The sequence below is a fragment of the Frankliniella occidentalis genome, unplaced genomic scaffold, assembly GCF_000697945.3.
Source record: "Frankliniella occidentalis isolate FOCC.00 unplaced genomic scaffold, Focc_3.1 Scaffold14, whole genome shotgun sequence".
Classification (NCBI taxonomy): domain Eukaryota; kingdom Metazoa; phylum Arthropoda; class Insecta; order Thysanoptera; family Thripidae; genus Frankliniella; species Frankliniella occidentalis.
The window spans coordinates 2,278,934-2,300,785 of record NW_026267144.1 but is presented as its reverse complement, the minus strand read 5'-3'; the positions used below and the strand labels follow the sequence as shown (position 1 = coordinate 2,300,785).

At 36.4% G+C, this 21,852-nt stretch overlaps 2 protein-coding genes across 7 annotated transcripts in view; one reads left to right on the top strand and one right to left on the bottom strand.

Annotated features, from left to right (window-relative positions):
* The first annotated feature begins 117 nt into the window (after positions 1–117).
* LOC113203529 (transcription initiation factor TFIID subunit 1) lies at positions 118–12,069 on the top strand. 2 transcript variants are annotated; one of them, XM_026418277.2, is made up of 30 exons: positions 118–294; positions 755–1,084; positions 1,165–2,075; positions 2,153–2,371; positions 2,471–2,653; positions 2,769–2,882; positions 2,987–3,159; positions 3,263–3,392; positions 3,468–3,751; positions 3,957–4,197; positions 4,289–4,423; positions 4,502–4,846; positions 4,923–5,064; positions 5,173–5,303; positions 5,391–5,612; positions 5,746–5,871; positions 5,962–6,095; positions 6,171–6,339; positions 6,514–6,658; positions 6,743–6,991; positions 7,133–7,485; positions 7,585–7,773; positions 7,856–8,095; positions 8,222–8,366; positions 8,504–8,634; positions 8,730–8,892; positions 8,981–9,297; positions 9,414–9,528; positions 9,606–9,833; positions 9,990–12,069. In XM_026418277.2, exons 2-30 carry the CDS (start codon positions 757–759, stop codon positions 10,253–10,255), a joined length of 6,528 nt encoding a protein of 2,175 aa, XP_026274062.1. In that variant the 5' UTR covers positions 118–294; positions 755–756; the 3' UTR covers positions 10,256–12,069. The 2 variants fall into 2 exon arrangements, with proteins under 2 accessions (XP_026274062.1, XP_026274061.1); XM_026418276.2 differs by having other exon boundaries at positions 4,923–5,303.
* A 618-nt stretch (positions 12,070–12,687) lies between these two features.
* The window catches only part of LOC113203528 (hippocampus abundant transcript 1 protein), a 13,352-nt gene continuing 4,187 nt past the window's right edge, over positions 12,688–21,852 (bottom strand). Inside the window, exons 1-13 of one of the 5 annotated variants that reach the window (XM_026418272.2) lie at positions 21,079–21,768; positions 20,331–20,426; positions 20,196–20,258; positions 19,985–20,112; positions 19,783–19,897; positions 19,469–19,687; positions 19,278–19,391; positions 18,945–19,126; positions 18,746–18,843; positions 18,471–18,655; positions 18,114–18,140; positions 17,840–17,966; positions 12,688–17,762 (exon numbers count right to left, since the gene is read on the bottom strand). In XM_026418272.2, the coding sequence (XP_026274057.1) occupies positions 17,665–17,762; positions 17,840–17,966; positions 18,114–18,140; positions 18,471–18,655; positions 18,746–18,843; positions 18,945–19,126; positions 19,278–19,391; positions 19,469–19,687; positions 19,783–19,897; positions 19,985–20,112; positions 20,196–20,258; positions 20,331–20,426; positions 21,079–21,453 (1,827 nt within the window). In that variant the 5' untranslated portion in view covers positions 21,454–21,768 and the 3' untranslated portion in view covers positions 12,688–17,664. Of the gene's footprint in view, positions 17,763–17,839; positions 17,967–18,113; positions 18,141–18,470; positions 18,656–18,745; positions 18,844–18,944; positions 19,127–19,277; positions 19,392–19,468; positions 19,688–19,782; positions 19,898–19,984; positions 20,113–20,195; positions 20,259–20,330; positions 20,427–20,927; positions 20,952–21,078; positions 21,769–21,852 lie in introns of those variants that run through there. The other 4 variants (XM_052263738.1, XM_026418274.2, XM_026418273.2 and 1 more) reach the window with 4 other exon arrangements.

The window sequence follows — 21,852 nt, the reverse complement described above, 5'->3', positions numbered from 1 at the left end:
TCTACATTAAACATGTTCATGCTGTAAAAACTTTGGACGTGAAAGTGTTCAAGAATATTGTTCCCATTCGCTGTAATCACGGTTATTTAATCCGTTGGTAATAGCAACATACAGCCTGATAAATGTCAACATGGCTGCGGTGGCTGCTGTCGCTGCTCGGCTAGTGTGCGGCTCACGGTGTTTTGACTGACATTTGGACTTTTTAAGGGTCTATTTTTTATTGAATTTTGGTCGAAAGCGTCTTCCAAATATGCCTTTTCAATCTTGTCCCTTTCGGTGATTTATAATCGATAAGTAAGTGCGTTTTCGTACTGTTTCTGTGATTTGTTTATTGAACACCAATTTCACTGTTTTATGTAACTTTTCTGTTTATTGATTCGTTGGTAATCACTTTTCAAGTTGATTTGGGTGAATTGTATGTCCTCTTTACATTATTTTTAGTATCACCATAATTGTGTTGTTTCCTAACACGGAAAAGAATATTCCTATGTGTAGGTTATGGGCTTCCTCACCTACAAATCTTGTAGTTTCTTTCCCTCTATTTTCCCGTCGCTGTTTCAGTATTATCTCATTTATTTATTTTTCCTACCATCGAATTACCATAAATATTATTTCTTAAGTTCCTTTTTGCATTTATTACATTCTCAATACTGCCCAGTTATGTTGTCCATAGTTTTTCATATTTTATTTTGTATCATCGTTTAAAACTGTTATATATTTATTTTTAACTTTATTATGTACTCTTTTTTTTCAGCTATGGCAGATAGTGATGAAGATAGAGAGGGGGGTTTAAGTGGACCTAGTTCCTTCTTAGTGGGAGCTTTGTTTGGGAATATTGATGAATCGGGAGAGCTAGAAGATGGCATTTTTAGCAGCGAAGAAAAACAACATCTTGCCTCTCTTAGTCAACTTTGTCTTCAGTCTCAGCTCTCTGGGCTTCTAGAAGATGGTAACAGTGTATCTAATAAAACAGAAGACTATAACAATAGTAGAAGAGGGCAAAGTGATGCAGACTCTGACGATAGTAACCATAAATCACCTCAAAGGCTCAATTCAAGACGCAGATCATCTGCCCAAGATAGTAGTGAGTATTGGCACTTGGTCTGTAGTTACTTAAAAATAGCAATTAGTTACAATTTATTTTCATTATTTTCCTTATTTTAGCTGACTACAATATCAAATCACCTAGTGCCCAAGACTTTTCTGACATGAATGAAGTGGCTGATGAAGAAAGTCTTACTGTTAATGGTGACTCAAGTGAAATAGCACCTCAAATCAGCACAGATATTCCAAATGTTTTAGGTGCTGACAGTGTATGTGAAGCAGAATTAAATCAGGATCAAGTTACAAACCATGGAGAATCAAGCAGTCAAGATAGTCAGTTGTCTTCACCTAATGAAATTAAAGAAGACATCAAACCATCTACCCAAGATTTGAATCCAGTTATTCATTCGCCTGCACCACAATCTAGCAAACAGCTTGAATCAGTTGAAGCTTTAAATGCTGAGCCTGTGAAAAGTTTGTCTCCCAAATCTGAAACAGATTTGGGTTCTTCAGTTCCGGAGCACCTCACCCAAACAAGCAATGAAACGTCTATGATCCCACCTTCAACATCCACTGCTACTGACTTCACAGATGCTGATAATTTGAAACCTTTATTAACTTCTCCCTCTCCTGTTCCTACAGAAACAGGTGACTCAGTTACATTTGCACCCCTTCTCCCTGTAAAAATTGAGTGTGAATCTGTTAGCAGCAGCAATAATATATCTAGCCCCATTCAAGAAAATAGTGTACCCTGTCCAAACGATACACCCCTGATTCATGATGAGGCTAGTAAAGTGGAAGATCGCACTGCTTTAGATTATGATGCTGATGATGAAGGCACAGAATTAAAACTTGCAGACAACGACCTCATGCCCCCTCCTCCTGTGCCTGATGGTAAAAAGTCAGATGGGGAAGAAGAGAGTGAAGAAGCCAAAGCAAAGAAGCGTGAGACCCCTTTAGCTTCAATGTTGCCTTCAAAGTATGCTGGTATAGATGTAACCGAGATATTCCCTGACTTTCGAGTTGACAAGGTGTGTTAACTTACTCTTAATTTAATGTACTGGTATATTGTATCTTTTCATGACAGCTAATCTAACTTTGTCTTCAGGTTTTACGATTTTCTCGGTTATTTGGTCCGGGAAAACCCAGCAGCTTACCTCAAATATGGAGAAGTGTCCGTAAGCGCCGACGTAAGAAAAAGCATAGGCGGGAACTTGTAGATCATTCTGATTCCGGGTCAGATACAGATCGACCTGGTGGCAAACCAGGTTGGGAATTCAACTATGGCCCTCCACCAGAATCAAACCAATGCATGTCTGATGATGAGGTACTCATAATACATTCCAAGCAGAAATTATTTCAAATGATTGTACGTATCTACCAAGATTTAAAGCTTACTATGTATGTATGGGGATTTTGCTTCTAGGAAAAGTTATTAAAACCGGTGAAAGATGAATCACAGGAAGGAAATCAGGAACAAGGCGATAGCAATGACATGGGTCCTCGAGTAGCGGATTGGCGATTTGGTCCTGCTAATTTTTGGTATGATATGTTGGATGTACCTGAAACTGGAGAAGGCTTTAATTATGGTTTTCGTCTCATGGAGAAGGTATGTATTTATCCAGAAAGAAATGAGCTGAACTTGGTGTATTGTGTGTAAGAAATAGTGAACAATCATTGACAATTTATTGTTGTTTCATTTCAAATCATTTTATTAAAAAAAGAATGAAAAGGAAGAAAAGAAGCAGGACACATTTCCAGATGATTCATTTCTCATGGTTTCTCAGTTACACTGGGAGGATGATGTTGTATGGAATGGAGATGACATCAAACACAAAGTATGTTATATTCCATGCTGAGTCTTTCGAATTATGGTTCCATAGAAAGTATTAATCCCTTCTCATATTTTGCTATCTTAAACATTTTTCATTCATATGCATAGGTAAATCAGAAGCTCAACTCAAAATCTTTTGCCTTTTCTGGCTGGTTACCAAGTGGTGGGAATCGCACTGCAGCACAGGCCTTCAGCCAGCCTGGAAAAGGTGTTTCACAGATCATGGGGGTAGGAGGACGTCTTGCCACTCCTCAACTTGGAGTGAAATCTGGAAAGCCCGGGTATTTCTCAATCTATTGATTTATTTGGGTTACCTTAGAAATCATTTGGGGAACAAAGTTCTGAAGGAAAATGCAGGGATAATGGACACTTCTCTTTTGCTAGGACCAGCAACAAATTGGGTGCCCAAGGACCTGTCACTCCTCAAAGACAGGACGACCCTCATGATGATACGTGGTATTCAATATTTCCTGTTGAGAATGATGAGTTGGTTTATGGAACTTGGGAGGATGAGGTACATTAGTATTGCAAGTAATTTTTCACTTCTGCTACCTTTATGTAAACCTAATGTCTTATTTTCCTTTTGTAGATTATTTGGGATGCTGAAAATATGACCAAAATTCCCAAACCAAAAATTGTTACTCTTGATCCTAATGACGAGAACATCATCCTAGGCATACCAGAAGATGTAGATCCTGCTCAACAGCGAACAAACTCAGCAACACCTGTGAAGGTTAAAATTCCTCACCCACATGTGAAAAATTCCAAGATTCTTTTAGGAAAGGCTGGAATAATCAATGTGATGGAGGAAGATACTCCTGCTCCACCACCAAAGTCACCAGATCGGGACCCATTTAATGTGTCCAATGACAGGTAACTAATATTGATGTTCTTTTCTTTGAATCTTACTCATCCCATTCATACAAGCAATGTTAAGTATGTATACTATCTTATTTTTCCTTATTTTGTCTTATTTTACTTGTCATCCTTTTCTTTATTTTTCTTTTGTTTTGTTTCCCCAAACTAATAGTCAGTTGAGCAGTTCTATTGTAATTAATCTGTATCTTCTTTCAATTAGCTATTACATGGCAAAATCTTCAGAGTCAATTGTTCGTTTGAAACCTGTTGGTGGAAAATTAATCCAACATTCCATACCTGTGATTGAACTCCGAGTACCTTTTGTTCAAACTTTTATGGGAGAAGTGAAGCTGAGAAATTTCCACCGCCCTCCCATGAAACGTTTTTCACGTGGACCGTTAGCTCAACCTATCCGTCATCCAGTTCACCCTTTAGCCAAGATCATCAAGAAAAAGGCAAAGGTATGCCTGACTTAATTTTAACTCTCATGAGGTATTCACGGGCAAGGTTTTCTAGATTAACAAAGTATTTTTATTGTTTTTTCTAATGTAGCAAAGAGAGCAGGAACGGATTGCATCCGGTGGGGGTGATGTATTTTTCATGCGCACACCTGATGACCTCTCTGGTAAGGATGGAGAAATTGTTCTTGTTGAGTTTTGTGAAGAGCATCCACCTCTCCTTAATCAGGTATTAAGAATGCTTCTGTCAATTACCTCTTCTAGAACTCTAGAAATTTGGACCACTAAATGAATTTTTGTTCCTAAGGTTGGAATGTGCACAAAGGTTAAAAATTATTACAAGAGGAAACCTGGGAAAGATCAAGGACCACCCTCTTTTAGATATGGAGAAGTAGCTTATGCTCACACTTCTCCTTTCCTTGGTGTGCTTTCTCATGGACAATCAATTCAAGTTGTAGAGAACAACATGTATCGGGCACCAATTTATGAACACAAAGTCCCAGAATCTGATTTCCTAGTCATTAGAACTCGTCAATCTTATTATATTCGTGAAACAGAAGCATTGTTCACTGTTGGACAAGAATGCCCTTTGTATGAGGTCCCGGGACCAAACTCCAAAAGAGCCAACAATTTCATCCGAGATTTTCTGCAGGTAAGACAATTTTCAGAAAATAAGAATTTTTTCTAAGATTCCAATTATAATTTAAACATTTATCTTGGTTTTTCAGGTTTTCATCTACAGATTATTTTGGAAGAGCAGAGACTCACCTCGTCGAATTAGAATGGATGACATAAAGAAGGCTTTTCCTTCACATTCAGAGAGCAGCATTCGAAAACGTTTAAAGTTGTGTGCTGATTTTAAAAGAACTGGTATTTACTTTTTATTTGCAAAGTTTTTGATGTTTTCTATGATGTACACATCTATTCTCTTTAGATTTCTTAAATTTCTTCTTAAATTCCCCCTTTTTTTATTTTCAGGTATGGACTCCAATTGGTGGGTAATAAAACCAGAATTTCGATTGCCTACTGAGGAAGAAATTAGAGCCATGGTATCTCCTGAACAATGTTGCGCTTATTTTAGTATGATAGCTGCTGAGCAACGTCTTAAGGTTACCTTTAGCTCCTTGTCTCATATTTTTTGTCCCTTTTTGCTCAAATGTTCCTTGTTATCTCTAAACTTTCTTTTTGTCTGTCAGGATGCTGGATATGGAGAAAAGTCCTTATTTGTTCCCCAAGACGATGATGATGAAGAAATGCAACTGAAGATGGATGATGAGATAAAAGTTGCACCATGGAATACTACTCGTGCTTACATTCAGGCTATGAAGAATAAGTGTTTACTGCAGTTAACAGGTCCTGCTGATCCTACAGGTTGCGGGGAGGGTTTCTCATATGTACGAGTTCCCAATAAGCCTACAGTAAGTAGATACAGTATCAACATAAGATGTTGAATTTATTTCTTGCATTCCTTGCATTTCCATTTCACCATTATCAATTAAATTAGTACAAGGAGGCTTGTATTTGAAACTTCAACTCTAACCTCCTCTACAGCAAAGTAAAGAAGAGCAAGAGTCACAACCTAAAAGAACAGTCACAGGCACTGATGCAGATTTGCGACGTCTGTCATTAAATAGTGCCAAAGCTATTCTTAGAAAATTTGGTGTTCCTGAAGAAGAGGTTTGTATTTAAGTCTTAAAAATTTAGTGAATATTTCCCAAAAACTATACTCCAAGAGTCGTGGGTAATTATTGGTTTTAAATTTTTTAGATAAAGAAGCTGTCAAGATGGGAGGTTATTGATGTGGTGAGAACATTGTCAACTGAAAAAGCCAAAGCTGGGGAAGAGGGCATGGATAAATTTTCTAGAGGAAATAGATTTTCTATCGCTGAGCACCAAGAAAGGTAACATTAATGATTTTTGTGCTCGTTGCTTCAGTTTTGCAACCAATCTAATAATGGGGCCTATCACTAAATCAGGTACAAGGAAGAGTGTCAGAGAATCTTTGAGCTTCAAAACAGAGTTCTTGCATCCTGTGAGGTACTCTCCACTGATGAAGGTGAGAGCTCAGATGAAGACAGTTCTGATGTTGAAGAAATGGGAAAAAATTTGGAAAACTTACTGTCTAATAAGAAAACGTCAACCCAGGCAAGTTTCAGCATTTTTATTGGTGCTGCTCTAGCTGCGTCTAGATATGTGGGTGTCTGCGCTGTGCTGTTAGTATGGCTCAGGCTGCTCAGGCACCCAAGACACCCAGGTAACTGGACGCAGCTTTTGTTAAGTTAAAGCAATACAGCTGACTAGAATTTTTTCTCAATATAGTTATCTCTGGAGCGTGAAGAGCAAGAACGTCAGGAGCTTCGTAAAATGATCATGGAATCAGATAATCAAGATCCTCGAAAGGGAAAAGATAAGAAAAAAGAGGATGAAGATAGCCATTCCCTATCCAATTTTGGTTCTCAAGCTGGTATTATTTTTAAATATTTACTAAAGTTTTAATCCACGTCCAACTCATATACAAAATTGAATCTAATCTTGTGTCTGTTTGTAGGTAAGGTTCTTAAAATATATCGTACATTTCGTGATGCCGATGGGAAAGAATACACAAGGGTAGAGAGTGTGCGTAAGAGTCCAGTAATTGATGCCTACATCAAGATAAGAACAACCAAAGATGAAGCCTTCATTAAGCAATTTGCTACATTGGATGATGCGCAGAAAGAAGAGATGAAGAGAGAAAAGCGAAGAATTCAAGAGCAACTTAGAAGAATAAAGCGAAATCAAGAAAGAGAGAGATTACAAGGTAAGGAACTCATTCATTGATAAAGGAATATTTTATTGATTTCCACTGTGTGTTTTTTTTATTATTATCTTCATACTACCAAATGTAAAAGCTTGTTCCACCTCCATACCTCTGTTTTAAGCATATTGATTTTAATTTCAGCTGGTGGAGGAGAATCTTCTCTTGGCTCAATGGGACTAAACAGTAGTAAAGTGCTTACGCTCTCTCCACCTTCACCTCGCCGAATAGGCATTGACATCGAGCGCGACCGCAGTAGAGATTCAGATCGAGAACGGGAACGTGAGAAGGAAAGAGATCGTAGCCGTGAACGGGATAGAGATTATCATCCAGATATGGATCGCATCAGAGACAGGGCCAGGAACTGGGATCGAGATCGGGACAGAGATCGAGATCGAGATCGTCACAAGCGGCTGAGTGACCACATATCACCAAAGAGAAAGAAACAGCCAAGGCTGAAACCAGACCTTAAATTGAAATGTGGTGCCTGTGGGCAGGTATGTGACAGATCACTTTTTCTTTTACATCTTCATTTATGTTCCTCTTAAGTGCAATTTATGTTATTATATTATCTATCTATCTATCTATTCAATTAGGTGGGGCACATGCGCACTAATAAAGCATGTCCTCTATATTCCTCATCTAATCCTGGTGGAGGTTCTTCACTGAATGTTGCACTAACAGAGGAACAAGAGGAAGAGTATGAAAGGCAATTCAGTGCAGACGACCAAGATTTGGTTAATGTTGATGGTACTAAGTTAAAACTTAGTAGCAAACTTCTTAAGGTAATTGGTTTTTCATTTTACTGATAAGTGTAAAATCTCCCTTTAATTTTGATTATTTTCAAACATTGTCACGTTTTTGCAGCATGCTGAGGAAATCAAGCGCCGCTCTCTGGTTCTGAAAGTGCCAAAAGATGCTGTCAATCGTAAGCGAAAACGTGCTGGTGGTGAACTTCATTGTGACTATTTGAAGAGTCACCACAAACCAACAAATCGTGCTCGCACTGACCCAGTAGTTACACTTTCAACTATTTTGGAAGAAGTGTTGAATGAAATGAGAGATCTTCCTGACGTTCAACCATTCCTGTTTCCTGTCAATACTAAGGTAATTTTATACCTCATAAAGGTGGTTTATTTTATCATTTCAACTTACTTCCAGTTAATTATAGCCCAGATTTCAAACTTGATACAATTTAAAATTCTTGTTTCCATTTTATCTATCCACTCACAGTCTGTACCTGATTATCATACAATTGTTGCTCGCCCAATTGATTTGCAAACAATTAGAGACAATTTACGTGCAAAGAAATACCAAAGTAGGGAAGAGTTTCTTGCAGATGTCAATCAAATTGTTGAAAATTCCAACCTTTACAATGGTAAGTTGAAAAGGCTGTTGCTATTCATTATTGCTTTATATTCACCTAAATAGAAATTATAAAGTAATATTTCATGGAGCTTGTAGCCGTGAAGATATCTTAATTTCTATCTACTAATGAACACCTGCAAATTTTAGGTCCTAAGAGCTCACTGACAGTGGCTGCCCGGCGTATGATGACTTTGTGTGTGGAACGTATTAGAGATAAAGAGGATAGACTGATGAGGCTTGAAAAAGCTATTAATCCCCTTCTTGATGACAATGATCAAGTAAGTCAAATCAAAAATTTTTCTCTTACTTTTTCATTACACAAACTATATTTGTTTGTTAGGTGCTTACACTTTTATCATTTTTTGTCCAACAGGTTGCACTTACATTTATTTTGAATAGTATTCTTAATGACAAAATTAAGACCATGTCAGAATCATGGCCATTTTTGAAGCCTGTGAACAAGAAGCAGGTGAAAGACTATTACAGTAAAATTAAGCATCCAATGGATCTGGAGCAAATTGGTAAAAAAGTTGCTGGTAAGAGTGTTACAATTGAGGTATCCAGTTATACATACTCATACTTAGGCCAATTTATCAAAGTATTTTCCGTTTTTTTTCTTATTAGCTCATAAATATCATAATCGTCAAGAGTTCTTAAAAGATATTGAACAGATTCTCCAAAATTGTATTACATACAACGGAAAAGAGTCAGTTTATACCAAGAAAGCTGAGGCTATTTTCAATACTGTGGTATCACAGCTTAGTGATTATGGAGATCATCTAAATCAATTAGAAAGTAATATTAGCTTAGTACAGGAACGTGCTCTTGAGCAGGCAGAAATTGATTCCCTTGGAACATGGCCTGGAGAGCATGATCAGGAAAATGACCAAGAACATGAGCAGCAAGAGGAGAACTATACAATTGATCATCATATAGCAGAGGCAAGAAAGAGACGTTTCTCTCTTAAAACTTCACATCACTCTTCTGCTACATAAAAATAAATGTTGAAAATATTTTGCTCATCTTAATTTTTCTTTTTTTTTTTTATGCATTGCAGAGTCGAACAAGTTCTCCTGGCATCAAGCATGAACTTGATGATTTTGAATATGTTGATGTCGATGGTGAAGAAAGTGGAGCACCACGAGTCACAAAGAAAGAACTGTTAGAAGAAGGTGAATAATTAACTGAAGTCCTTTTTCTGTTTTTTCCTTTGCTGTCACTGGTACTAATATTGTCTTGTGATTTGTAGATCTTCATTTCTCTTCCGAAGAAGAAGAAATGGAGTATGTGGAGCTTACAAATGCAAATCACATAGACTCTCATGTAGTCAATGAGCTAGATGATGATAGCCAGCAAGTAGCAGAGGCTATGGTACAGCTGGGGAATATGGGTTATTATCCCCCCGAGCATCCGGATGGCGGTGTAGAAGGAGATGGCATGGATTTTAAGATTCACCAACTGACCCGTCATGAGCAAGGTTAGTATGTCACAGTTTTAATTTTGAATGACTTGGACTTTTCTTGGTTTTAATTTCTTAGGAATATGTTCTCCTTGTATCCAGAAAATTATCTTGGGTTAACATCATGCAGTTTCACACTAAAATAAACTTTGTATTCCTTTTTTTTTTTTCTAGTTTTAGATGAAGGTCTTGACTTGGATCCAAATTATGACCCCTCTGATTTCCTCATGGACAGAAATCCAAATGAGATTCAAGATCATGGGGAAAACTTGCACATGGGTTTAAGAGATACTGTTGTGATTAACGAGCAGATACCAAATGAGATACATGATGATTTAGCTGTAAGCGAATCAGATGAAGAAAACCATCAAGAATCTCATTTTAATGTTGATGCACGAAGAGATGTTGAGGAAGCAGAGGAAGGGGATTTGTGGTTTTAGTTTATTGGATGACTGCCTGAGTACAACTGTGTGCCCAATGGGCAAGGTAAGATTTTGACCTTTTACACCTTTTTGTTTTGCTATAAATGTAATCAATTGTTTTTGTGTTTTTTTGTGCTGACTAGTAGATACTCTCTTAACACGTTCCCTGCGGTGTGACTACTATGTTAAATCATAGGCCCAAAAAATGAGCCCCAGGGAACGTGTTAACATTAAAATTGTTGGCAACATTTCAAAGAAATTTTGCAACAACTTGATATGAGAAAGATGTATGTGACTTCATGTATGAAAACTTCCTGCCTAATTTTTGGGGTTACTGCTGTTTCTATGAATGAGTATGAGTCAAATTTGAAACAATATATATTTGTTTGTGCTGTGCTGTGAGGTTGATGTTACCAGCTTTCTATCCTAACAACATCTGTTTCTTTTGTTTCCTCAATATTTTTCTTCTCTTTTTTAAAAACAAAAAACAAAAACATCTTTTTAAGCATCTCTCTCAATCAATTAATGTGATGTCTTATTGTACTTGAATATTATTTTGTTTGTAATTGAAGATTTTAATGTGTGTAAAACACTCACAACTGGGTGTTATTGTAAGTCATATTGTGTTCATTATTGTGGGGAGATTTGGTCTTCAACCCTTGTGTAGGTATAAAATATGTTAGAAGTGAGAAAAGGGGTTTACTGCCCTTCTCATTAAAATTATAGTTATTGATGATTTTGGTCGATTGACTTAAAGTCATTACCCTTGTGGTTTGTCTGTCATTCTAGTTCTCTGCCAATTTTCTTCCCACTGTATCATTGATCATACATATTTTTACACATTTTCTTTGATTTTAGTAAGTTTTTGATCAAATATGTTATATTATGTTATAATTTTCTTATAGGAAATATTTTTTTCTTTTTCCCAATCAAACCTTGTATGTTTGTACTGTGACTTAGTCATTGAATAGCTGTGGTACTGGGATCCAAGCAATGTTGTCCCACTTGTACTGCATTTATTTTATTGAGGTCACATTTTAAAATTTACGTCTTGTGTGTTTGTGAGTGAGATAGATGTTTAGGTGCTCTAGTATCAATGACTACTATTCCTCTTATCGCATATAAATTAGCATCCCTCACCTCATGATTTTAAAGGCATTGTTTCATAAAAACTTTTGTTATGGTTGTTGTTTTCCCTCTGAGAAAAAATTAGTGGCAGGACTAGATAGTTTTTGTTATTCTAATTGCCTGTATGTGATTGGGTATCAGGGGTTCTAGGCGGATACCATATTTGGATCCAATTTGTTCATCATTTTAAATGATAGTCTGCTCTGCATTGAAAAACTTATCAATCTGAATCACGTGTGTAAAAGATTTCTCAGAGGTTTTGTTAGTCTGAAGCTTGCTCTGGAAACCTGGTCAGGTTGAGCATGTCAAGTTCAGACAAAGTTTTAATTTAATTTTGATTTGTTTGGTTTGAAATGACTGAGGTCTAGGTACTTATAAATTATCTGTACCTAAATCTGTAATATGCCCTTGTCATGTCTAAATAGCATGAGAAGCCATGATGTGTGACTGATATTGTTTATTACAAACATTACCAAGTTGCCCTGGAATCTTTAAATCAATTTACAGTGCAATACCATTTAATTTTTCTTACCATCGCTGAAAAGAAATGTGTAAAAAGATATTGTAAATATATTTATTACTTATCTGTTCAAAAAAAAAATCACGGTTTATATTTTATTTGTAAATAATTTCAAATCTAAGAAGAGACGCAGTTTAATGTGCTTGAATTGGAAGTCAAATAAATTTTAACTTTTGTATAAGGAGTAAGGAAAAGTTTTTTGTCGCGATTTTTCCTGACACCAAAATTCCCTGTGCTTCAATGCCGGAACATAGGGAGAAGCTTTAGTTTTAAGTGTATCAGTGTTTATCATAAATGGAGCGTGGGATGCTCAATTAATCCCAGTTGAGTTTTGTAGTTAAATAGCCGTGATGCAAACATTGGCTCTATTCTTACCAATGGAAAATGCAAGGGAAGGTGGGGAAAGATGGGCCATGGGGTTAAATAAGACACTTTCAAACTTGTTACCTTCCGCTTGCAGTGGGATCGCCCAATCACGGTCGAAGATGGCAGAGGAGTTGTAGAAATGTTTTTCCTAGGTGGTGACCCAGTTTGACACTTTTCCCAAGAGGTAAGTGGTAGCAAATTTTATACAACCAAAACAAGGTAAAAGTATAAATCCACTTGGTTTAGTTTATGCTCTATCTCCGAAAGTTATTGATAAAAATGATTTTTTGTGAGACAAATATTTTCCGTGATCCCTTACATTTGTTTGACTCACGTCATCCAGCTGTGGGATGAGAGGGCAGCATGCCAGATTGTGTCCAGGCAGATTTGTGGTTCGGTACACAATAAAGGGATTTTGACAGACAAAGCAATCAGATCACAAATAAAGTGTCTTTACTCTCGTCACAAATCAACACTACAGTTCACAGCAACATTATGTACTTTGTACAGTGGCAGAAAAATATGTTTACAAAGGACTGAAAAATACAAAAGAGCTTCCCTAACCCTGATCAACTTTTGCACATATTGTTTTCCTTTCTTTTTCTGCCATTAAATGCAATGGTAGTTTCTACTCATAGGTTTCTACTTTTGTCACAGTAACAATTGTAAAAATAATCAGATGAAACAGAAAACAAATACTTTTCAGATTTAAAGAAAATAATACTATCACAACAAAGCTGTGAGATATGATTGTGCACATGTTAATCAAGCCTAGCATTTTTGTTTAATTGCTGTGGCAGTGATTATTAGTATGCACATCATGCTCATTTAAAATTGATTCATGCACTGATGTACAGCAGTATAACCTAGATTACAATAAAGTCAGTAAAACTGCCATAAATAAATTACATTTTACTCTTAAAAAGATCAAAATTACAAAGTGCAACCACAATTACTACAGATTAATATGTTGATACAACAAAACAGAAAGGAAAACTGGTGAAACAACATATGTCTTACACTTATGTATAATGATAAAAGAAGAACAATGTTCCTCATCTGCACCCATAGAAATGCATCAGCCCTTATATCCTTAAAATAAAAAAGAAAGATAAAGAAACAAAAAGAAAAGACCCCCTACTAATATAGAAGCAAACCTGAAGGACAGTGAATTGACAAATATGTAAAATATGAGCCGCATGGATAGTACATAAAAATAATTACAGGACATAGTTAGAAACAGGAAATACCATATCTAGATCTACTGCCCGTTGTCTCGAGTGAACAACCACTGGTAGAGGCAAATAACCTAAGTCAGCTATCACATTTCTCAACTTTCTATAATGTCAATCTAGATGACTATATATTTGTCTGCATGAATCTGAAACCAAATAAAGGGATCAGCTGGTTCAGAGACAGAAAAGGAGAGCACAAGGGAAAGGATGGAGCGGGAGACGTTAAATTCATCCATCCTTCAACTAATAATTTTTATAATGTAGAAAAATAAGCTTAATGAAGGCAATATTCCTGAAAGAAAGAAAATATTGCAGGCCATAGAAGATAGAGAAAGACATAAGATAAGGAGACAACAAAACTTCTGTCATTTGAAAAGTGTATGGTCCAAAGTAATGCCACAGCAAAAAGGTCAGCCCATCTAGAGAAAAAAGACGGGAAATCTCTTTTCTATCATTTGGTACTAAATTACTTTATTTTCAAAAAACATATGTCTATTTTAAGCAGACAACACTGAGATAAAAAAAAAAGAATTAATGAAACTCCACTTCAGACAAATTCACATAAAAGAAGTTTGTGCGAGTCCAGAAAGAATACAAGCAAAAAAATATGGAAAATCAACAAGTAGTGCAGTTAGATTTAAAAACAAAATGACCCAATTTACTTCTTTCTAACAAACAAAACAAACAAGCGTGGATTTCAGGAACAGAAGAGAGGCTTGTTAACAAATTCTCAACGATTACATCTCTAGGTGAAAGGTAAAACAAAAAAACAAAAGAAAACAGGGGGGAAAAAAATACTAAGTCAAATTGCTGCACTTGCTCTGTTACCACCACTGAAAAACACTCATTATTCTTATCTCTAATAAAAGAAACAGTATTCTTTGAAACATTACGCTTTTCAAAAAAAAAAAAAACTAAGTATATCATCACTTGTTTACACAAACACTTTCACAACAGTGGATGTAGAAAATAGAATGTTTAAATTTAGGTAGACACTACAAGAGAAAGGGCAGTACAGATCAAACACAGACATAAAGAGGTTTCTAGCACTGGGAACAAAAATTTGTAAGTAATGCAAGTATTTTAGAAGTGACCTTATTGGCAAAATAAGAGGGTAAACACCAGCATGAATGCAGGAATGCAGGTTTTCAGTATTTAGTGTTGAATTGAGTCAGGCAGAAGCTCTGTAGAGAGCCTAAACTGCTAAGTGACTGACATTAAAGGCCCATAAAACACTAACTTTCAACCTGGGGTAAAAGAGGAAAACAAGAAAGTAAAGGAAAACTGTTTAAATAAAGACTACCTAACTTCATAACTTCCAAATGTGATGCATGCCTTCACAATCAACAAGTGAACAATGGTTGCTCATAAAATTTGAATCACAAGTAATCTGAAAGCAGCAACATGAAGTTGTTTAGTGGTCTCAAAGTAAGTAGAATACGTTGGAAATATGTATTTGGTTCAAGCCCTGCTTTGCAATGTTGAAGATTTTTAAGAAAACAAAATTAGATAAAATATTGCATCTTTTGAGAAATAGTTGCTCATTTACCTCAAGCAGCTGTTTCCATACATTGACCACTCTTTGGCATAGAAGATTTCAACAAACGTTTAATAGTTTGCTCTTAATAACACAGTAATGTATAAAATTTGCATCATAAAGTAAAATTTGATACAAACACAAATGGGAGTCACAAAGGAATAAAAAGAAATCTTAGATTATTTCAGTCAGTGAACTGCCTCCCCCTGCGTTAATACAATTAAAAAAAAAAAAAAAAAAAAAACGGAGTTTAAACAAACATCAAGAAAATTTTCAAAATCAAAAAACTTCACAAATCACAACAAATACAAATAATGAATCTAAATTTTACAGCAACTTGCAAAGGTCCATACTGAAAACAATACATGCATGGGAACTCAAAGGAGACCAGTTCCAGGTTTTGGAATATAATGCAACAAGTTTACTATGCCATATTCCAGTCAAGATGAATAAAACAATATACGGATGAAGTACAGTAAAAACCATAACTCTAGTGATGTGGTCCCTTGATGAAACAGCACTTGCTTTTCTAATTGGAAAAAAGTAGAGAGCAAACAACTGCACTGATCTTAAAATTGTAACTTGGGGGTCAAGAGGAAGGAAAAGTTCTCATGCATGTAGACATACCCTCATAAAGATAAAGGAACATTTCCTTCCGAATCAACCTCACACACCCGCCGAGAAAAATAAACAGCTACATACTGTAGTTAAATTAGACATGCACAAAAATCAACTAGCTGCACAACTATTATCAAGAATAAAAGCTAATATTTTTTGAGACTTTAAAAAAATCAAATACTCATGCAGTGTTTTGCTGAACAGTACCAGGATTTAATGGGCCATGGAGCACAAACATAAAACATTGTTAAATTGGAAAAGGAAATTAACTTCGGTTGGCTGATGGCAAGAGATCATCGACCAACAAGCAAACAACAATAATAATAATAATGCAAAGTTGAGTAAGGCAATCAGTCTGCTCGGTAGTTGACAGCATTGTATAATGTAACACTAACAGAAACACCAAACACACCTCTGAACACTCTCAGCTTCAGTCAAAATAAACATGATTTAAATAATAGCCATGTAAACAATGTATGTGTAAAACAGGGCAACATAATAAAAGCCATCCTTGGTAATTGTAAGTAATCTGAAAAATACAACCCCATTGAAAGAAACAATATGAACAATGAAATGGCAAATAACAGGTAGGAAAGACACCACAAACATCTCTACAGATTAATTAATTAATTTGCTGAAGTCTCAGCCACATGTGTTTTTTTGTTTTTTCCATACTTCAGACAGTCTAGATGCACACTACATACATCAAATTCATAACAGTATGACACTTTGGATAACAACTAGTGTTCACCCAAGCAACTTTCTGATCTAAAATGGTTAAATTTATGATTTTTTTTATCATTCCCATACATAGAAGGTAGATAACTAGAACGAGGTATAACTTATGACAGGAGAATTAAAATATCAACAAACAGGAATAATGCAATAGAGGGCATCCAATTTAAGATTGGGTTCCCTTTCTTGTTTCCTCTAAAGAATTAAATAAGCTTTACATTAAATTAGACACTAAATCATAAGACAAATCAAATCACAGACCAACCTTTTAACAGATTATAGATTACATCAAATATGCTCAACACATTTTTCCATTCACACAATAGCTGACTCACATTGCAAGTGTGAGGTCATTTAGATTACAGAGTACCAATCCACCCAAAAAACTAACAATGCTCAATGATGAAAGGCACAAACAAGGTAAAACCTCAAACACGCAGCAGGACGGAGATCAGCCACGAGTTCAAAGCACCGGATTTCTTCTAGCAATGGCAAGAAGCTTTTGTATCTTTCCTTGTGCATAAATGACTTAATATTTATGCATATACACACACAGCTCTTATACTATCTCAAACATTGAGCACCAAATTATGAAACTGACCAGAAGTGGTAAAACAAACATGTTGGTCAGTGTAAATAGCTAGCAGGAATCAACCAAAGTGATGAATTTTGTAATGATGACTGATAAATACAATTATTAAGTAAAGTTTAACTTCAAACTCAGACAAATAAAAGAAAATTATGAAGATGAGTGGAATGGTTCACTTCAATCAGTGCAACAGAGAATAGATATCGGTATCACATTCTTTGCATGACAAAACTTATCAGTGGTTTGCCTTGCACCTTAATATTAATGAATGAATGAATAAACCTCTCATAAGAGTAACTAGTATTTTGAGTTCCATTGCAATTTGTATGGGAACAGGACACTGACTTGAATCAGAATAGACATGGAAGTATGAATGAATGAATAATGCAAAGGTCCTACTCACACACACATTTAGAACTTTGTATTCTTGTAAATTTACTATGGTACATCAAAACATTAAATCATAATATTAAAACCTAACATTTTCTTTACTGAATTCTGCTTAAGTCAGAAAGACTAGTCAATATTTCCTCGTTTCAGCAAGTAGGTATGAAGATAGATCAGACCTGAATTCTTGGCTCTTAACAATGATCATGGATGCTGGGCAAAATAGTTTAGAAGGCATCACCCTAACAATTTCTGGGTATTTGCCATTAAAATTTCATTCTTGGACAAGTAAACACAAATCTTGGCACAAATCTATAGAATAGCTGAATCATCAACAAGTGGCGAGAGTGGGCTAAGACCATCATGTTTCTTGCTGCGTTCCACCTCATAATGTACTTCCATGGACAGACCTACAGCAAAACAGCCATAATTATTTTTATGCAGCAGTCATTGAATTACTTAATTTAATTCATAAAAATGTATGTACCTGATTGCCTACGCGAACCAGAACGGAAATTATTTGTCACCCCAGCTCCTTCGGGTATGAAAGCCGCTACTAACAGTGCACAGATAACCAGTAGGGCTCCAAAGACAAATGGTGGACCAGGAATCAACTGTAGAGAGTAAAACATTATTAATTTACACAGGCAAAGCATCTACATTCTGTGAAAAGAATTTCCACAAACTAATCAGTAGATTTTCATGACCAAAATTGTAGCTATCATTAAATTAAGTATTGCACAATGATTCTCGTAACATACCTGGCTAATAATAGCCCAAACAGGCTCCTATCCAGAAAGCAACAGAAAAAAGGCCAAAAAACATACACAATAAGTGATGATTAAGTTTAGATAGGTATGATATGGTATAAATAAAGATAGATAAATAAATAATGATGACTGCTGCAGTGTTACTGGGTCACACTAAGTGACATATTACAGTCAACATGTTAAATGTGAATTGATATATTAAATTTTGTGTGATTTCAGCACAAAAACAGGGTAAGAAAGTTGTGGCAAGAGTTTCATCTTAAAACAAATTGCTTTTCAAGAGTTTGAAATGAGTCAGTGCAGGGACAAGGGAATTGAATAGTAGATAGATAGATAAAAGAATTGTACCTGTGGGAAACTGTCGGCATGTCCAGTTGTAGCATTATCAATAATGTGAGTGGATCTTGAGTCATCGCGAGCTTTCCCATCATCGTTCAGATCAACGTGAAAGAGATAAAATATTACACCAAACATTGCTGGGCCAAGACCATTACACAGGCCTCTCATTCCTGTCACCATTCCTTGAGCCAGCCCTGCAACCAAATAGAAATGTTTAATAAATGTTCCTTTGCATCTCATAATTGCTAGCCATTTTTTTTTTTTAAATCCTTTTATTTGCTGACCTTGGTTGTCAGCATCAGAATGCATTGAAACAAATGCACTGATAGCAGGGTAAGTAATACTTGAAACAGAGGCTAGTACACCAGCAGCCCACATCATCCTAAAATAAGACAAGGTTTGTTTATTTTTATTTTTTTAAGTTTAACATAGCTGGAAACTTTACTCTGTTTATTAATTCATAGTTGACTTCATTTAACTTACCACATTTGAGAGCCAAACCCAAACCACATGAGTTGAAGCATTTCAAAGAGAAGACCAACCATAATCGTGTGCTTAGAACCAAATTGTTTCATAAGAATTCCTAAAATCATTTGAGCGCCAACAGACAACAAGCCAATGGTAGCAATGAACACAGCAACCATCACTTCATTGAAATCCATAACCTGAAACAGTTGGGGTTGGATTAGATGATAAAAAAAGGAGAGAGAACGATTACTAAATGATCAACAGAGCTTAACACAGCATACTTAAAAAATATCATGATCTATGAGGAGGTAAGAATCATTCTTACTTAAGCCACGAGTGATTACTAACCAATTTCAGATACACAAAAATGCAGGAGTACTGTCCAGCTTCAGGAAGATAGGACAAAAAGACAGTAGTGCACAACATAAGAATTGTATGATCCTTTCCAACTTTACGCAATGCCTGGAAAGATAAAAGATGATTAGTGAACTAGCCACAAAGGTCTGACTAATAGGGGAGATAAATAATTGTAAACTTGCAGCAAAAGGGTCAGCTTGTTCCCATGATATTGGTGCTCCCCAAGAAGACGGTCGGACTTTCTCAGGTAAGGATTCTGGCACAGCCACAAGAATGATAAATACGTCGAGCAATGCAATTGCAGTGGCAACAGCAACAACAAGATTTTCACTGTATGCATTCATCATATATGCACCAAGGGCAGGGCTGATGACCAGGCTTGCAGCAAATGTAGCTGATACCTAAGAAAAATATTAAAAATATTTTAAGACTTCTTCATACACGGTATTAAAATACAGCAGATTTTTTTTCCCATTTTCAAGATAAAAAGGCCTACCAAACCATAAGCCAAACTACGCTCATTTTCCTCAGTGACATCCGCAACATAGGCAAAAACAACGGAGAAGGTAACTGCAAAAACTCCAGAGATGCTGATCATGGCGAAAAACCACCTAGTAAAGTAAAAGATGTAACAGACATGAGTAAAACAGTTAAGTTTTCTTTACAATTTGAGGAAAACAGGAGTCTTGATTTCTTACCAATGATTAATAGACATTAAAGGTATAGGTGCACACGTGAAAAACACAGTGACAAGTAGAAAGAATTTGCGTCCCCACACATCTGATAAAGCTCCTATCAGTGGTGCACTCAGAAAGGATAAGATACCCTACAAATAAAATACAGGATAAAAATTTTAGAACATTTACAATGAAAAATAGACAGAACAGAATCTTCACACTAGATTCTTACCTTTATGCCCATGATGAGCCCATTCATCAAGAAGGTGTGCTCAGGGAAAGTCTCCTTAAGCACCTGAAAATAATAGATTAGATTAAGAAACATGAATGATAAAACATCTTGATAACTTTCTTCATAAATGCTTACCGAAATAACAGGCATAGTAAGAAGTCCCCATGCAAAGAACTCCAGGAAAATAACAACCAAGGCGTGGTAAACGCTTGGTTCCCCGATCCCCGAGGTCTGAAACCAAACACAATAATGTCAACTTTGTGTCGAGAAAATATTTGGTGAGCTAATTTCTAAGGATGTGTCAAAGAGTAAAAGGAAAAAAATCCTACAAAAGAAACAAGATTTTTCAAAATTAGCTGTTATAAGCAAGACAAAAGATTGCTAATGACCAGCTCATGATCCAAAGCATTTACAAAAATAGGCCATAACTGTGTCTACTTAAAGTGCACTTCCAACATCCATTTTAAAGTTATTTAATGAGAAAAACAAAACTACATTATTAATCTGAAGCACTTAACTTGGAAATATATTATAAGATATAAACCCTTTGTTGGCAGATGGTCATGTCAAACAGGAGCAGATGCCAATCAAAATATTATTAAATATGATTAAAACATCTGCATTATGTACCAATACAATGTACATAATCCCATTATTACTGTACCATGCACAAGGCTCATAAAAGCATCTATGGTTTTAAAAGAGCAGGGAAATTATTACATAGAGCCTTACATCTAACCAGATGCAGTCCTATGGCGTTCCTTACACGAACACAGCAAAATCACAAACAGACCTTGTCCAAAATTAAAGTGTTCATTAGTTATAAGTAGTTTGAACACGAGCAGGATCTTTTTCGTTTCAGATAAAAGGTAAGAACATGAACCTTAAGATGTTTCCATATTTGTCGAAAAATGCTGTTGCGTGGGACGTTTTCCTGTGTTTTGACCGGATTTGCAGAAATGGGAATGGGCTGATTGGACGGGTGAGCACTTCCTTCACAACTTGAATAGGGTAATCCTTCAGTAACTCCAAGTTGAACACCAGCTCGGATGCTGCATACGGTAAACGAATTGCTTCTTTTCCTGGGTGAAATGCTATTTCCATTTTTTGGAAGGTCTGCGGCTGCGGTTTGGTTTGTCTCATGGTGAGTTGTGGCTTGGATAGGTAGACTAAAAAATTCATTTGGTTTGGCTTCATGATGAAGTGGTCTTGAACTTGCAACTTCTAAACTAATGGTGTTTAGTTCAACATTAGTCATAATGCACGGTCCATAACAGGAGATTTGAAGCACGGGGAATCAAAATCTTCAGATCGCCTTTGCAGACAGTATATCACAGAACACAACACTGACATTAAGCACGATTGTGTAGACAGTACAACCAAGAGGTTTCACGAGGTGTTCACCAGAGATACTATGTTCACTAGACACTCGCGAGACGCGGACGAAAGGGGGCACGAGTCGTCGTGGTACGGGCGCAAACAAACGCCCCTTGCTCCGATCGGCTCGGGTCGCGGGCCGCCGCTTCCCACTCACTGAGCTGAGCGCTGAGCGGCGCGCTGGGCTGCCCTGGGGCCTAGCGGCGCGGCCGGGTCTTCGGCAGCCGGGCGGGCACAGCCGGGCACACCCCACCGCGGCGACGCCCCCCTGTCCCCCCCC

Coding starts and splice junctions, on each gene's coding strand:
- LOC113203529 (XM_026418276.2), top strand. CDS start 757: ATGGCAGATAGTGATGAAGATAGAGAGGGGGGTTTAAGTGGACCTAGT. Junction 2,076..2,152: donor CTGACTTTCGAGTTGACAAG/GTGTGTTAACTT, acceptor CTTTGTCTTCAG/GTTTTACGATTTTCTCGGTT. Junction 2,654..2,768: donor GTTTTCGTCTCATGGAGAAG/GTATGTATTTAT, acceptor TATTAAAAAAAG/AATGAAAAGGAAGAAAAGAA.